General features: G+C 45.1%; 1 protein-coding gene across 5 annotated transcripts in view; it reads right to left on the reverse strand.

Moving 5' to 3' along the window:
• The window catches only part of ADAMTSL3 (ADAMTS like 3), a 237,862-nt gene that overhangs the window by 86,459 nt on the left and 134,336 nt on the right, over positions 1-17,067 (reverse strand). For all 5 annotated transcript variants that reach the window (XM_067555726.1, XM_067555728.1, XM_067555724.1 and 2 more), the window contains one exon: positions 5,046-5,172. In XM_067555726.1, coding sequence (XP_067411827.1) covers positions 5,046-5,172 — 127 coding nt within the window. The remainder of the gene's footprint in view (positions 1-5,045; positions 5,173-17,067) is intronic.

Raw genomic sequence — 17,067 nt, forward strand, 5'->3', positions numbered from 1 at the left:
TTTTCTATTTGCACAGGGCTCTAAATATAGGATCTCAAAGGCAGAGAAGCAGCTGTCCGCAGCTCACAGCCTATGAGACTGCTTCCCTGCTTCAGAGATCCTGTCTTCCCTCTCCTCCCCTGCCCCAAATAGAGAAAGGAAACATGTTAGATCAAAACAGGCAGCAAAATCCCTCATACTCCTATCATTACCGTTTAAGCAGCCAAGCAATTTAGAAAACCTCTCCCGACTTCATTGCCATATCAGGTCAGCTGGAGAGGGAAAGTAATTCTGCAAAATAAGTCAGGAAGGGATTCATGAGCAACACCATTTGGGACCTTGGTATAGCATGTTGGGGCACCATTATCTTAACCAAAATCAAAACCAAAGATGAGTAGAAAAATGATCTCTTTGTGGCAGGGTATAATCCAGTCACCATAACCTAAATTAACAGTTGTGTAAGAGCTTCCTATCCATTCCCATTGCAATAAAATACACCAAAACCCAATACTCTCCTAACAATTTTCTCTTAATACAAGTTGTTGCTGGGAGGTGTCCAATTTATCAATCCCGGTTCTCACCCCTGTATTCTAAGTGATGGATCATGCTTCACCTTGGATCACGCTTCACTTTTCAGGGGCAGTAAGGCCATTAAATTAACTGAGCAAGTTATATGATGGCTTCTGCACAGTTCTTATTGTGTCTGATTACCACTAGAGTACATGGCACGTCTTTACAGAGGCAAGCTGGACAAATATAGACGCATTTGCTTCCCCCCATTTGACTTATTTTCTAGACCACATCCTGCTCAGCTTACTCACATAAGTAGTGCCATCCACTTATGTGGAACCACTCACAAGAGCTAATCATGATTTGGCCCTTCATTTTCAGTTCAAGCAATGTATCAAATATCCAGCAAAGGCAGACAACTTTTGGTGTAGCTCTTAATTCAAAAACAGGTTAATATTCAGTATTCTTTTTATTGCTATTTTTAAATGTTTGATAATAACCCATCAGTGCAGTATTAGAAATGATACAGAAATAAAGAACTCTGATCTGAATGAAAATGAATTGTCATATTATTATCCTGTGATATAACCTTCACTTTGAGATTATTCATTATTATTATTAAAAACTGATCTAAAAATAAATACACAACATAAATCGTACTCAAATAACATAAAACGGTGGGGCTATGTGGCATTCTTTCTTTCTTGTATTCTATGGCAAGTGACTAGTTAGTTTGGCATAATAGCTCAGGCTCTGATCCTGCAATGAACTCTGCATAGGCGGATCCTATGGTGAATTTAATTGACACAGGGGTCTGCTTGCACTGACCTCATTGCCTAAGACAACAAATGAAATTACTTACTATATACTAAGTTACTGCACTATACAACACAGAGGTACATTTAAAAACAGGACAAAGACTGTTGAGTTTGAGATCAAATTTTGTTTTAGATCTATCAGAAGTATCATCAACCTTTTTTAAGGAATTTTAGCTTAGCAGTAAGAATTTTTTCCAGTTAAAATTTGGAATAGAACGACTCAGGCTGTCACTTAAATCAACAAAACTCTTTCACTGATTTTTATGAATAAAGACATGCAATTAGTGGTCCATCAGGCAAATGGATCTCAGGGAGAAGAAATGCACAATACAAAGTGGGACAGCCAATGTCCATAAACCGGAGCTTTCCTACACAAGCCAAGACAGATCAGGAAAGCAAACAAGTCTCGTAAGTCCTAAAGTAATCCCAACCCAACCAACCAACTGAACTCCCATGAAGAGAAAATAGTAGACTGTTCTTCTTTCACAGAACTATGGGCTGTTCAGGAATGATTGGATGGATTCCACTCTGTAGAGTTAATGGTTCATTCTCCATTTGGGGAGGGAATAAAGAAGAGAAGAAAACAGCTCATGCATAACATAATGAATAAGCCTTACATTCTAAAATATGTTACACAGACACACACACACTTCTTAATTCAACAGTTTACAGAAACACAAAGTACCTTTGCATAACAAGTAATGAGAGGTCGTCAAATGGCACTGAACATTTTTTGGGAGCTACTAAGTGAAATACATAATGAATTATGAGACGCCAGGTTTCCAAGCCTATTATTTTTTTTTTCTATGAATCAAGAACTCAAAAGTTAAGAAATGCCAGAATTAATGTTTCCTTAATTCAGCATTTTGACTATGCACTATGATACTGTGTTTAATTACGTCATCACATACTATTTTTTCCACAAGATCCTTGCCTCACTCAGTGCACACAATGGACAGTGCTCAGGTATTTTGTTTTCTCCTCATTGTTCCATGTCTTATTTGCTGCACACTAATCAAACCCTGCTCTGAAGGAATTTCCCATGAGGAAATTGATAATTCTGGCATTTCCCAACTTTTGAGAACTTGAATTTGCAACCTTAATTATGCTCCTTTAACATGGTTTTTGTATGTTTAATTTCCTAGGTTTTTGAAAAAGCAAACTGAAAAAAAAATTCCCTATGTGGCATCATACTGATATCTACATAGGTCATCAGAGGAATGGAATCTTTAGATCCAGTGCACAGACCTCTGCCACTTGAGCTAAAGAAGCAACCAATAGCAGCAACAGGCCATCATGCTCTATGTAGAACAGCATTAGAGGGGGATCAGATACTTTGCCAGAGGGTTTCACACATCTTTGCTGACAGCAGAGGAATGGTGAGACTTAGGAATCTTCCATTCCAGGCTGCGGAGGGGAATGCGCTCTACGGGGCACAGCCTCTTCTGTCCATTTTCCCCAAGCTTGATTCCTTCTGCCTCATCCTCTCCAACCTGTCCTTGATCCAATCCTGTCTCTTCCTCACATCTGTCTCCTTGTCCAGTCTCCACTCCTCTGACTTCTCATCCCCGTACTAGTTTCTTTATCCAGCTAGTGCTAGTCCTCCCCTCCAGGCTCACTGTATGACTCCTAGGCTCTCCCACTCCTCACACCCAGTCCAAATCTCCTTTTCCAGCCATTCCCAGTTTTTAACTCCCAGCTCTTCATCCAATCGAACTCTCCCCTCCCCATCCGCCAGCTCACAGTCCCCATCTCCCTTCTCAGACTCTTCATCCAATCTCAGTCTCCCCACCAAACACTCTGTGGCTCCTTTTCCCAATCTCTTTGCCCAGCCAATCACAGATCTCCCCACACAGCCCCGCTCCTTGTCAGATCTCTCTCTTCCCCTACACTCCTGGCCCTGTTTTTCCCATTAGTTCATAGTTCCAGTCTCCTTGTCCAGCCAGTTCCAAACTCTCCCTCACTCGCCAGCCCTCATCCAATCTCTTTGGTCTCCCCACAACAAGCCAATTGGCTCCCAGTTCCCCCACATTTCCCTCGTAGGTTTTCAGTCTTCCCCTTCCCCCCAGCACCCAAGAAGAATTTCTCTTTTCCTTCTCTAGTCCCAGTTTTACCAGACTCCTTGTCCCACTATACTCCTTTCTCTCCCTCCAGTCTGGCTTTTGTCCCCAAGACAGAGTCATTAAAAGTACAAGAGAGAGGCTCTCTGCTCTCAGTTCCAGAGCAGGGCCCCACCCTGGCCCGGAGCACCTGGAAGCAGCAATTATAGAGAAAATCTTTCTGTGTTGCTGCATCCCTGGGTTGGCGCATGCTAAGGTGCTCTATGGGACTGGTGTGTGCACAAGGAGGTTAGCACTAGTTGCTGTGAAAGGATGGACCATGCTTTTAAAAATAAAAGAATTCTCTACTGAGCATGTGCAAACTGCAATTTTTCGAAGGTTTAGAAATGTGCCAAATTTGGGGGGTTTTCACAAAGGTGGCAAAAGGGATCCCTGATGCAAAAGCCCTCTCTCTGCCTTATCTAAAGTCCCTGCTTCAAAGAATAGAGGAACTAGAGCATTTCGAAGACATCTGGGATGGAAAATTTCAGCACTAATGCTTAAAGTTTGGCAAAGTTATAAGCAACCAAAAACAGGGTCTTGTAATGGGAAGCATCAGGCCACCTTAATAGCAGGAGGTACCTACCAACCGCACCTATATTATGGTAAAAATGAAATTAGTTTTGTGATTAAATAATGTTTTGATATGAAACTGTAATGTGACAAATAAGTGACCAATGGTAAACTGCACATTAGACAGTAAGAAATAATAAATAACGAGAAAATTAAATTAAAATAGTTTGCAGCTACAATCTTTCTATTTAAAGTATTTAGTACAAAAATTAAAGATCCGCAACTATCAAAGAATGTTCATGAACTGAGTAAGGCCAGATTTCATTAACTCCCCACTTCAAATTCCATTTCCTGCTAGCGTCAGAACCAGAATCTTTTCTTCTCCGTTGCTATCAGAAGCAGAACACTTTCCTATCATCTCTTGCCAGTCACCGGGCAGAAAATAAACAGGCCCAATCCTGCAAGCTTTACATGTGCACAACTCACTCTGGTCAGTACCTTAATCCATAAACAATGTTATTGAGGTCAACAGAACTACTCACAGAGTAAGGTACTACTCACCATGAGTAAGTGTGGCAGAATCTGCTCCAAAATGTACAGATTGACTCAAACACACAATAATGAGCAGACAGAATCTTACTCCTAATTCTTTAAGCCTTATATGTTCTGCACCACGCAAGCAGTTAACTTGCACCACAACTACCTTAGAAGCTTAAAAAAAGAACAGTGAACTTAAAAACCAAGCATTTTCAATCACCTGCAAGAATTTCCATAAGACCATTCATTTCCATAATTTGAAAATGTTGCCACAGTGTCACATATATTGCAACATGAGGATACCCTCTAAAATAAGATGTATATTCCTGATAGAATAAATTGAATTGCTCTTTAAAAAAAAAGAAAAAGAAAAAGCATATCTCAAATTCTTTCCTAGCTATACTCTAATGTGTGGTATCCCTCATGGAATTTCAAAAGCTAATCTAGCACAGACTTTATAATAAGTAGCTTTGGATAACTGCAAACAAGTATATAGTGAAAAGGCCAGACTTTGCAATAGGTGTGTGTTAATATATAAGCAGAAAACATAAGCAAGGATAAATCACCATAAGATTAATTTGCAACCTACTTTTTTCTGGTGAAACATGTGCCTTAGCTTGTCCCCTCACAAGTCTGCATGTTGAACCATCTCCTCCACAGATTCCACAGTTGTCTTCCTTGGCATTACTCCCAAGTTGTCGATCACAGCCTACCGCCTGCCAACATCAACACCACAGTCAGAAGGAGGGCAAAGCTGTAGTAGACATGCTCAGGTTTCTGGAATTTTATTTATTATGTTATCCTTTTGATTTTATGAGCTGGTTTCATTCTTTCAAAGCTTATCTTGCTTTTCAAATTTAAGCTACATAAGGTCTTAAAAGCAATTTCCATGATTTTAATGATGAGCTACAACAATCAAATACGTTACGATACCAAGCATAGGAATACAAGAGTCAACTTTCCCATTATTTTTCTGAATGCATAAAGCTGGGTGTTATTTGCTAGGACGTACAACATAAGGGACAACTGTTACTTTATTATTTAGAATTTGCCTTTCATCACCTGTTAACTTCAGTCTGAGGGGAAAAAAGCATTTAAACAACCAAAGCTAAATATTAAAGCAACACCTTGGTTTAGATCCATAGTTAAGAAACTCTTGGCAGTTTTCATTATCTAATATCTTGCTATTCAAAATTTAACTGATATGAACAGAGACCACTGGATCCGTTCCCACCCCCCCACCCAGTTTGGTTGTGCCATTTATTAAGTAACATGTTAAAGACTATATTGCAGCCTTAAGCCTGCCTTCTATGACAAGCTGGTCTAAGCAAATACCCCTCAAAGGTGCAGCTAATCCATTATGGAGAGAAATTCAGAAGTGACAATCAGTGAAAAATGCAGTGGAAACTCACAACTAAAAGCTGAGTTAAAACTGTGAAACTGGCCTATATGTCCCCTTTGCCATATAAAAATGCAAGCTGCCAAGCAATGATACACGCTTTCCTTGGAGAGTTAGGGATGGAGTCATCACATAAAAGGCAGGGTCCGGCAATTTCTGTGTAAGCCAGAGATCCGTAGACATAGAAGGCCCAAATCATGAACATCCCTAGCCAGACATGAAGTGGTAGAGTTACTCCACATCTATGATTTTCACCATGTAGCACAGAGAGGAGGGAGAGGCACATATGGCACCTTCTGTTTGGTAGTTCAGAACTGGGGAATGTGTCACAGCTTGCTGAGTGGCAGGAATTTAAAGGATGCAACCAAGGAACCCTCTTGGGCTCGCCAGCTTAGCCGCCCCCCTCTCCCCGCATTTGGACGGATCCTGAGTGTTGGGGACACACAGTGGTTGCCTCACCACAAATTTGGACCCCTAGACGTTTGCTTGGAGAGACACCACAAAGATTTTATTAGATAGCTGGGTAACAGATATCTTTGAAATTCTGGTCATTCAGCTGTAGTTTATTGCTTAAACCAAACAGGCCTGTTTGAAATTGCTATTTAATTAATGAGCAGTAGCAGACAACACACAAATATCAAAAAACAAGTGAAAGATGAGATGCAAGAATTAAGGGAGAAGGATTGATAAGGAGAAAGGAAAGGAAGCATTGTGAACAAATAGAAAGGAGGAGAGTGTATGCAAGCTTCATAGGACAATATCCATTAATTCAGTGTTGGACTGTTACAAAGAAACATAATCAGTGTTTCAGCTTTGTTATTCCTGTCTCCACGAGGCTTATCAGCCTCCTCTGAATCTCAGATCATTCACAGCTGAAATGAAGCAGCTCTGGAATTGGAACAAAAAGATAGGAAGGCCAGAAGGCTTTTCATAGAGTTACTAGACTAGATTTGGTCCTCAGACAGTGGTTTGCTGTCCTCCTGGGACAAAGGACTGTCCCCCTGAAGTCAGTGGCAGAATTCCACCAATTCCAAGGGATGAGAGTTTGCCCCACTAGCTTCAGTGGGAGGTGCATAAGGATAACACAATTGCCTGGGGCTAGGGGGGAAATATTAGAATTACAGCAGGCATAATGTCTCCCCAAATTCCACAAACACTTTTCCCTTTAATGGAATCTTTTTTCCGAGTGTTATGAATATATTTGTTCATTCATAAATTAATTTTCAAAGACAATACTGAGCTGTGTACTTCACCTTCTGGATATACTTTATCTGCGCAGTTATGTGTTGTTACTGTCAGTTTAAGCTGCTGTACATTCCCAGGGGAGTGATACAAAGGGGAGCTGAGGAGGCAGAGCGCTTGCAGGATTAGCCCCTTAACATCCAACATGACAGGAATAAAAAGAGTGTGCAGATGGGCTATTACATACAGCTTCAGACACTATGAAAATAAACTGTTAGTGCATATAACAAAAAAAAATACAACTGTGAAAACACAAGTCAAGTATTGTGTGCAGTACTGAATGTAGCGAGACAGAGTTTCATCTAGTATTATTGCTTATATTTTAACAATACACAAATGCCCAAAAAAAAAAGGAAAAGCTAACTGCTCTCCCGGAGATCTGGATCTGAGATTCTGTTTGCCTGCCAGCAAGCTGGCATGTTTGGGCTACATGCAATGGTTGATTGCTCTCCACTGTACTAAACGCCCTCTGCCAACTGCTTCATGAGGTGGCATTTGTGTCAGCCATTAAGAAGAATATGTATATCCAGCACTGCTACATTAGCGGCATAGTTCAGTGAATAAACCACAACATACAGAAGTGGCTGAGGTCCCATATGAGCAAAGCACATCTTCATGTTAAACACCTCGGTGATCCTACTGGCTGCAATGGGCCTGCTCACAAGTTCACAGTTAAGTGTATGTGCACAGGTTTTAATAAACATGGCCTACACGATAGGTCGACATTTTCAAACCTGGATGCCTAAAATTAGTGTCTTATACATGTATTTAGAGACCTATATAGAGTTGGCCTGATTTTCAGAGTTGCTGAGCACCAACAAAATCCACTGAAGCCAATGGAAGCTGCAGGTTGTTTGGCATCTTTGAAAATCAGGCCACTTCTACTTGAGTGACTAAATATGCATTTTGGAGCCTAACTTTAGACACCCAGGTTTGAAAATTATGGCCAAAGGTTTTATTTGAAAAATAGTAAAAAAAATCACTAATTTGGGATAAGCATTTAAAACAGGGTATATTTTTGTGCTGTATTGTATTTCAGGAGAGAAAAGGGTGGATTCCAGCTACATACAATAATGAATTACCTTACTCAATTTGACACTCCATGTCAGCCAGCCAGAAAGGTCTGAAGATTTTAATGATTAAGGCATTTGTTAGGGTTAATCTACCCCATATTGCTCGCTATTTACAGAGCAAAGGGATCAACTATAAATATTATAGGCAGACTGGGAGAACATCTGCAGGCTTTCAGGGCATATTCAGAAATAATTATATTAGGTGATTTTAACATAGATTGCATAAATGAAACAAGTGACAATATATAAACTGTGTAATTGAAGAATTGGGACCATATTACGTTATAAAAGAACCAACATGACATAATTATAAAAAGTGATAAAAATACTATAATGAGTGGGTTGTAAGTAAATTCTCCCAAACAGATAAACTGAACTGGTACATTTTCAGAGAGGATCAGTGGCCAATATAATGTAATGTAACATAACTGGAAATTCAAAATAAAGAGGGTTTTGAGAAATGCATGTACAGTAAGTATATCTAATAAAGTTTTACAATATCTGCATTGATTGGGCACCTGTGATTTTGGATAGGCTGCAATTATTTTCAGAAAATGTTTCAACCAAAAAATATTTTAGGGCTGGATCTGAATAAATTATTTTGTTACTGTGCTCTTTTAAATGAAAAGGTACTCAAAAAATATGCAGAGGACCCGATTCTTTGTTGGTATAAATAGGCAGAATGGCACACACTTATACTAACTGTGAATAGAGCCCAAATGTCCAACTGCTTTTACATAGTTTATATAACCTAAATATCAGTGTGTTCCTGCTATTAGAAAAGATACAACTCAATCATACTAAATTTTCTATGGCAATACCGTAAATATTTCAACTGAGTTCAGGAAGCACAGGAGCACTTAGGCCAGGGTATAAAATACAACAATACAAATGTAGGAGGAAGATGAAATTGTTATCCAATTGACGATGAAACTTCATAAATATTTCACAACTGTACATTCAGAAATCACTCAGAAGTTCTATGATTCTGATTTCCCCTCATTTGGTTTCAACTAAGGAAAGAGATTTAAATGAAAAACACAAACATAGGATGTTTAATTTTGATTTGTGGAAGGTTAATGTACAATCTGCCAAATTCAAGAATCTTCATTGTTTAAACAGATACTTAGATTTCACTATAATGAGAAAACGGACAGGATTTGGGGAACAATAGCATTATTAACTAAGGCTCTAATCCTGCAAAGAGAACTATGCTGGTGGACCCCCATCCCCATACCAACCCCCATTTAAATCACCAGGGCTCCATGCAGATGCTTGAGTTTGCCCGTGCAGAGCTCAGTGCAGGGTCAGTTCCCAAGGTTCAGACCTTTGGGTTTTTGAAAGGTTGTCAGAGCTGCATTTCTTAGAACTTCATTTTACTATTCCCTTCCAGCATCCCACTCACCAACCCCACAGATAAACACAGTTTACCTGAAAATATGAATTATACTCTCTTCTCTTTTTGTGGACTACAAATGCTTCTTGGGCACTTGAGAGTCATGGCTTTCAGGATCACTATATTTACACAGATTCTTCACAACAATGCATAGACAAACCACTGACGGAAATATCAATTTCATTTGTCTGAGTAAGGTTTGGAGGCACAGACACTGATTCAGCAAAGCATGTAAGCACACATTTGAATGCTATGCTGAACAGGGAGAGGATCACCCACATACTTAAAATTAAGCATGTGCTTAAGTATTTTGCTGAATCAGGGCCATAGTGCTCTGACTAACAAATACATGTAGAAGGCGACTGAAGGGGAATTCAGAACACGTCCAGCAGATAGGGACCCTAGGCTGGGATTCCAAAGACCTGGATTCTATCCCCAGTTCTGTGACAAATTTGTTGTGTGACCTTGAGTAAGTCACAAAGCCCCTTGCCTCTGTTTCTTCCCTCTGCACAGTGAGACTAATGATGCTTCACAACTTTTTAAAACACTAATCTCTACCTAGCAGAAGCACCATACAAGTGCTTGGTATCATTGTTAATATTAGCAATAAGAGACTATATTCAACAAAGGGTATGTTTATAAAGACTCTGACCCCCTTTCTCCAGCCTTCGAGAGCCAACGACTCCAGTGAAAACAAAAGGGAAAAAGTGTCAGCCATGTCTCACAACAGCAGCATATGCTGGTGTGTTTACTAGTGACAGATGCATACATTCCAGCACTGGGGTTAAAATGCACTAATTCCATTCTGAGTATGTCCTGGGCCAGCATTGTCTAGACTAAGTTTCACTGCACAGAGACCACCTCACTTTTCAGAACACTTTGGGACTGAGGTTGTTATATATAATGATACTGTCCTGAACTTTCTTTGATGTTCTTTAGGGCCCAAATTTTTTGGGTCTGCCTGTCAATTATTCATATCCTGTTTAATTAAAAAAATTACACTCTGTAATTCACTGTGCTTTCCACTAGTCTATATTCAACTGGGCTAGAGTCAGTCAAGGTCAGGGGGTGTTGCTCTTAGCATGATTTATGTTTTAATAGAACAGAAATAGAAAACCAATTCAGTCTTATCTTACAACAATACAATTATCACCCTACTCACTAGATATGTATGGCAAGCCAAACAATGCATTCTGAAACCAAATTTCAGTCTGCTTCCTGTACATCAGCACCTTTGAGTTTCCACTTGCCATGCTAATTTTGAAAGGTACATAAATATGTGTGCCCATGCAAAATGCTGATAAGGAAATGAAAAACAAAAACATGAAAATGTAAGTGAAAATGCAGTGGAAATCCCCCAAAGCAAAAAACAAAAAACAAAAACCAGTTTATTTAGGGGAAAGTCTTGGCTTCCTTTCCACTGATATATAAGGATTGAAATACAGAAGAAACACCACATTTCTGCTGAGCAAGAAGACAGACCACAGACAGCCTGGGCAGAGCGTAGTCTATGATTCTCCTTCAAATGAGCTCTGTAGAAGTTCTGTACATGGAACCATGGCAGAAGGCATTTTGTTTCTGTGTGTGACAGGGTGGGCCTACCCTGCACTGAAAGAGTTAACCATACTCTGTGGGCAGCAGAAGCCCCGCCCCAAGACTCTGCAGGGCATGCTCCAACTGTTGCCCTAGGATAAAAGGGAGCAGCCTAGCTCATTTAGGGGTGGCAGCAGAGAAGGAAGGATGCCTGGCAGGAGCTCTCAGCTGTGAGACCCTTCATCCCTGAGTTGGAGGAACCGGAGACTCTGGAGAACCAAACCAAGATCTGTGGGATGTCGTCGATGGTCTGGAGGCTGACACCCAGCGAGATGCCAATGTGAGGGGACTCCAAGAACCAGACAAGCCTTGGACAACAGCGGCAAGGACAGCAGTAGGAAGCGATCCAGGGGCATGGGGTGAGTGGTACCTCCTGCCTGTGGTAGGTCAGCGTGTTGAGGTGGGATCCCCGCTGACCTAGGTGGGGTCCACCCCTGCCACGGACAGGGCCCTGGACTGGGACGCGGTGGAGTCAGGGGGGCCTGCATCCCCCTAATCCCCGTCACCCTCTTTGAGGATATATCACAGCCCTGATACAAGGGTGAATACTGATCCTGGCCGCTAGGCCACACAGCCCTGACCCGAGGACAGTTGTTGATCCTGGCCGCTAGGCCACACAGCCCTGATCCGAGGACAGCTGTTGATCCTGGCCGCTAGGCCGCACCGCCCCGCCCCAGTCCCGAGGGCGACTACTGACTTCGACCATTAGACCGCACCGCCCCAGTCCTGAGGGCAACTACTGACTTCGACCATTAGGCCGCACCGCCCCAGTCCCAAGGGCAGTCACCCTGACCCAATCCCTTGAGACACACGATCAGGGAGAGATCAGTCAGGTAGACTGCAACAGCAGGGTCGCTTCACAGCCCCATCACCCCCTAACTTTCCCACCTAGGGGTGACAGGGGTGGCACCCCACGGCAACTGGTGGAGAATGCCGGCATCAATCAGGTCCTGAGGAAAGGCTGCAAGGGAGGGCTCCCACAGAGGGTAGCCCTCTACCCGCCCTGCCCACTGGACAATTGTACGCCCCATAATGGATGCCGACAAGGTTTGGGACTGGCTCTTGGAGACCCAACAGCAGCAGCAGCAGCAGACCCAGCTGCTCCAACAGCTGGCCTCGCAGCAGCAATTGCACGTAGCCCAACAGCAGGAACGGCAGCAACAGATGATGCGGGAGTTGGCCACCCAATACCAGGGACAGCAGGAGAGGTTAATCCAGCAAATGGTGACGCTGACGCAACCAGCTATGCCAGCTATACCCCACCCGGCAGGGCCAGAGGCAGGAGGCAGTTTGTCAGGCCTCCCAGTCCGTCTGACAAAGATGGGCCCAGGAGATGACCCAGAGGCCTTCCTGATAACCTTCGAACGAGTTGCCACTGCCGCCAGGTGGCCACCCAACCACTGGGCCACCCTCCTTGCACCATATTTGAGGGGTCCTGCTCAAGCCGCCTACCTCAATCTCAACCCACAGGAGGCCCTGGAGTACTCCAAGGTCAAGGAGGCCATCCTGGACCAAACGGGTATCAGCCCCGAGACTTACCGACAGCTATTCCGCCGCGCACGGTATCCCGCCGGGGCCCAGCCTAGAGCTGTGGCCCAGAGGATCTGGGATGACTGTTGGCACTGGCTGGAGCCAGAACAACAGACAGGATTCCAGATTGCCGAAGTCATCATCCTGGAGCAGTTTGTTCACATCCTGCCCACTGGGGAGAAGAAGTGGGTCCAGCAGCACCACCCAAGGACCCTGGCGGAGGCAGTCTCCCTGGCAGAAGACTATCAGGCAGCCGACAGAGCAAACCTGCGACCACAGAGACCCATGAGTCCTCAGAGAGGGGACCGACCAACAAGAAAGGAACACCGTAACGCCGAGATGAGGCAGTCTTTGCTCCTTCCGAAACCCCCAACACGTCCTCTTGGTGCGGAACACCAATGGGCCCCAAACCAAAGAGAGCCCAGGGATGGGAAGGGTCGTCACAAAGGCCCGAACCTGGCGCGGGAAGTTCCCCAAGCGGGAGGGGCCCACAACTGCTGTTGGGAGTGTGGTCAGGAAGGACACTATCGGCAGGACTGCCCTTACATGGATTGCAATGATGGGCAAGTCTGCGTGATTGGGCCCAGAGCATGGAAATCCACCCCAGAAAGACTCCTGGTCCAAGTGCGGGTAGACCAGACCCCCGTTCTTGCCCTGGTCAACTCTGGCTGCAGCCAAACACTGATTCGCGAGGGGTTAGTCCCCAACCTTCACCTGTCAGGCCCAGTTATCCACCTACAGTGCATCCACGGTGACATTTGGCCTTACCCGACCGCCTGGGTAAGGCTCACCGTGGGACACAGAGTAAAGGTTTTCCAGGTTGGGGTAGTACCCCGACTTGCCTACCCCATGGTGTTGGGGTGGGATTGGCTGGAATTCCGGGGGATCCTGCAGGGTTATGACCCCCGACTCCCCAGGGGGTGTGAGGCAAGGGCACCAAGACGGGGACTGTTCAGCCAAGCTCCAGGAGCTGATCCAGGAGAGGGGCCATCCAACCACCCAGAGACTTCCACAGAGCCCCACTTGGACTGGGCTCACCCCACTGAGGATGCCCAGGGGGAGTTGGAGCAAGACGTGGACTTCATCCAGGAGCAGCAGGAGGACCCAACCCTGGGAACTGGTCTGGGAACAGGCGACAGCCCCAGACCAAGACGGGGACCGCAATCTACAACCCACACAAGGGCCCTTATTTGAGTTCTGAGGGGATTGCCTATACTGGGTGGTGCAAGATCCCTAAACTCGAGAAACTATTCAGCAGCTCCTATACCACGGTAACTACATGGAGACCTTTTATACTTTGCCCATGAGGTGCCAGGGCTGAGCACCTTGGAAGGGAGAAGACCCTCCAGAGACTAGCCCATCAGTTTTTTGGCAAGGGATACACTAAGAGGTGAAAGACTATTGTGCCTCTTGCCCTGAATACCAATGGGCAGGACCCCAGGAAGTGCCATGGGCCTTCCTCGTGTCTCTCCCTGTGGTTGGTACGCCTTTTGAACACATCAGCATGGAGCTTGTTGGATTGCTCAAAAGGAGCCAGACCAGGAATAGTTTTATTCTGATTGTTGTGGACTATGCAACATGGTATCCTGAGGCCATCCCCCTACACTCGGCCACTGCCCCAATAATCGCTACAGAGCTGGTGAAGATCTACTCCTGGGTCGGGATACCGGAGGAGATATTAACCGACCAAGGCTCTAATGTCTTCTCTAGGCTGATAACAAAGTTATGGCGTCTCTTGAATATCTGGACACTCCAGACCTCTGTATATGGACTAGTGGAGCATTTCAATAAGACCCTGAAATCAATGCTCTGCAGGTTTGTGGAGGAGGATCCTAGACACTGTGATTCACTACCTCTGGCCCTGCTTTTCGCTATTTGGGAGGTTTCCCAGACCTAGACTGTGTTTTCTCCCTTTGAGCTCCTTTATGGGAGGCAGCATCAGGGCATGCTCTTCCTCCTCTAGGAAGACTGGGAGGCACAAGAAACGCGTGTCTTGGGGACCGCCCAGTACGTGCAAAGGCTCTGATAGTGACGCCAGACCCTGGGAACCTTCACACGAGAGAACTTGGTACAAGCCCAAGGGGCACTAGCACACCAGTACAATCGGGGGATGGAGGTCTGTACCTTCAAATCTGTGGATCAGGTCTTGCTCCTGTTAACCTCCGCTGACTCAAGTGGCAAAGCCCCTTTTGAGATAGTCCATCGTGTGGAACCGGTGAACTATGAAGTCAGATTGCAGGGCTGGCAAAAGGAGGTATGGGTATACCACATGAATTTGTTGAAAGCATGGAAGGCCAGGGAGGCTTTTTGGATAGCACAGACGCCTCCGGACCCCAAGCTGGGGAGCCCTGGGACCCAGGACCAGCGATATTGGGGGAAGGCCTTGACCCTGTGCACCGTGAGCAGCTACAACACCTCCTGCGACTTTACCGATGTCTTGTCAATATGTCCAGGGCAGACCAGCCTCTTAAGCCACTACATCTCAATGCTGTCTGGGCAGAAGGTAAGGGATAACCACTGGCCCATCCCCCGTAAAATGTGGGCCGCCATACAGAAAGAGCTGGAGGCCATGTTGGAGATGGGAGTGGTGGAAGAATGAAGGAGTGATTGGAGGAGCCTAATTGTCTTAGTACTAAAGCCCGACAGGGCAATCCACTTCTGTATTGATTTCCAGAAGGTTAATGTCATCTCCCGCTTTGACGCATACCCTATGGCCTGCATTAAGGGACTGCTGAAGTAGCTAGGAGGGGCGAAGTACCTGTCCACCCTAGACCTGACTAACGGATATTGGCAAATCCCATTGATGCCTCACTCCCACGTGAAAATGGCCTTCTCCACACTGTACAGACTCTTTCAATTTGTGACCATGCTTTTCAAATTGCACAGGGTCGCTGCTACATTCCAGCACATGATGAATAAGATCTTGCAGCTCCATGATAAATATGCAGCCGCCTACATAGACAACATTGTGGTCTACAGCACCAGCTGGGAAGACCATCTTCAACACCTCACTCGCATGTTTGAGGCCCTCCGCAATGCAGGCCTCACTGCTAATCCAGCCAAGTGCCATCTCAGGCAAGAGGAAATGACCCACCTTGGGTAAGTAGTGGAGGGGTAAACTACGACTGGTGATCAATAAGGCACAAGCCCTATCTGCCTCACCAATGCTGCGAACAAAGAAACAGGTGCACCAATTCCTAGGTACTAGTACTCGCTGGGTACTATCGGAGGTTTGTGCCCACAATGAGCACGGACCCACTCTCGAACCTGACGAACTCTGAACCGCGGCAACTCTGATGGACCAATCAATGCAAAGCAGCCTTTCAGACCTTGAAAAACCGGCTAGCCCAAAAGCCTGTCCTCAGACATCTGGACTTCTCGAAGGAGTTCGTTCTCCAAACCAACACGTCAGAGATCGGGCTCAGTGCTGTACTATCCCAGGAAGTTGATAGGGAGGAACACCCCATCTTATAACTAAGCTGGAAGTTATTTCCTCATGAGACACACTATTCAACGATTGAAAAAGAGGCCTTCACTATGAAGTGGGCCATTGACGCCTTGCACTATTACTGACTGGGAACCACCTTTACATTGGTGATGGACCATGCACTCCTCCAGTGGTTGCATAGCATGAAAGACACCAGCCCCCACATAGTGCAGTGGTATCTCTCTATCCAGCCATACGACTTCCGCATGCAACATTGACCTGCTAAGGCTCACGCCAACATGGCCTTATTCTTTAGGCTGGGAGGGGAGAGCGGGGACAATGACCCAGGGACACATGGTGAGTGGTACTTCCCACCTGAGCCAGATCAGCATGGGTGGGATCCCCACTGACCTGGGTGCAAGCCACCCCCACCACGGACAGGACCTGGGCTGGGACATGGTGGAGGCGGGCAGGCCTGAATCCCCCTAACTCCCCTTCCACCTCCTTTGGGGCAATATTACAGCCCAGACAAAAGGGCGCTTATTGACTCTGGCCACTAAGCCTCACAGCCCTGATGCAAGGGCACGTATTGACTCCAGCTGCTAGCCATACAGCCCTGACTTGAGGGCGACTAATGACTTTGACCATTAGGCCGCACCACCAATCCCAAGGGCGATCACCCTGACCCAGTCCCTTGAGACATATGACGGGAGAGAGACCAGTCGAGTAGACTGCAACAGCAGGGTCACTTTGCAGCTCTGTAACCCCCCTGACTTCCCCACCGAGAGGGAATGGGGGGGCTTACTCCATAACACAGGACATAAGCCAACCTCTATCAGAAGGTAGAAGTAAACTTTCTCTAATGGCAGGTATCCCACAACTATCTTTTGTAGGGTTTGTTTGCTTTTTTTTTTAACCTTCCTCTAAAGTACTAAAGTATCTAGTACTGGT

Source organism: Emydura macquarii, unplaced genomic scaffold (genome assembly GCF_026122565.2).
Source record: "Emydura macquarii macquarii isolate MOO-44397 ecotype Brisbane River unplaced genomic scaffold, CSIRO-AGI_Emac_v2 contig_1644, whole genome shotgun sequence".
Taxonomy (NCBI): Eukaryota; Metazoa; Chordata; order Testudines; family Chelidae; genus Emydura; species Emydura macquarii.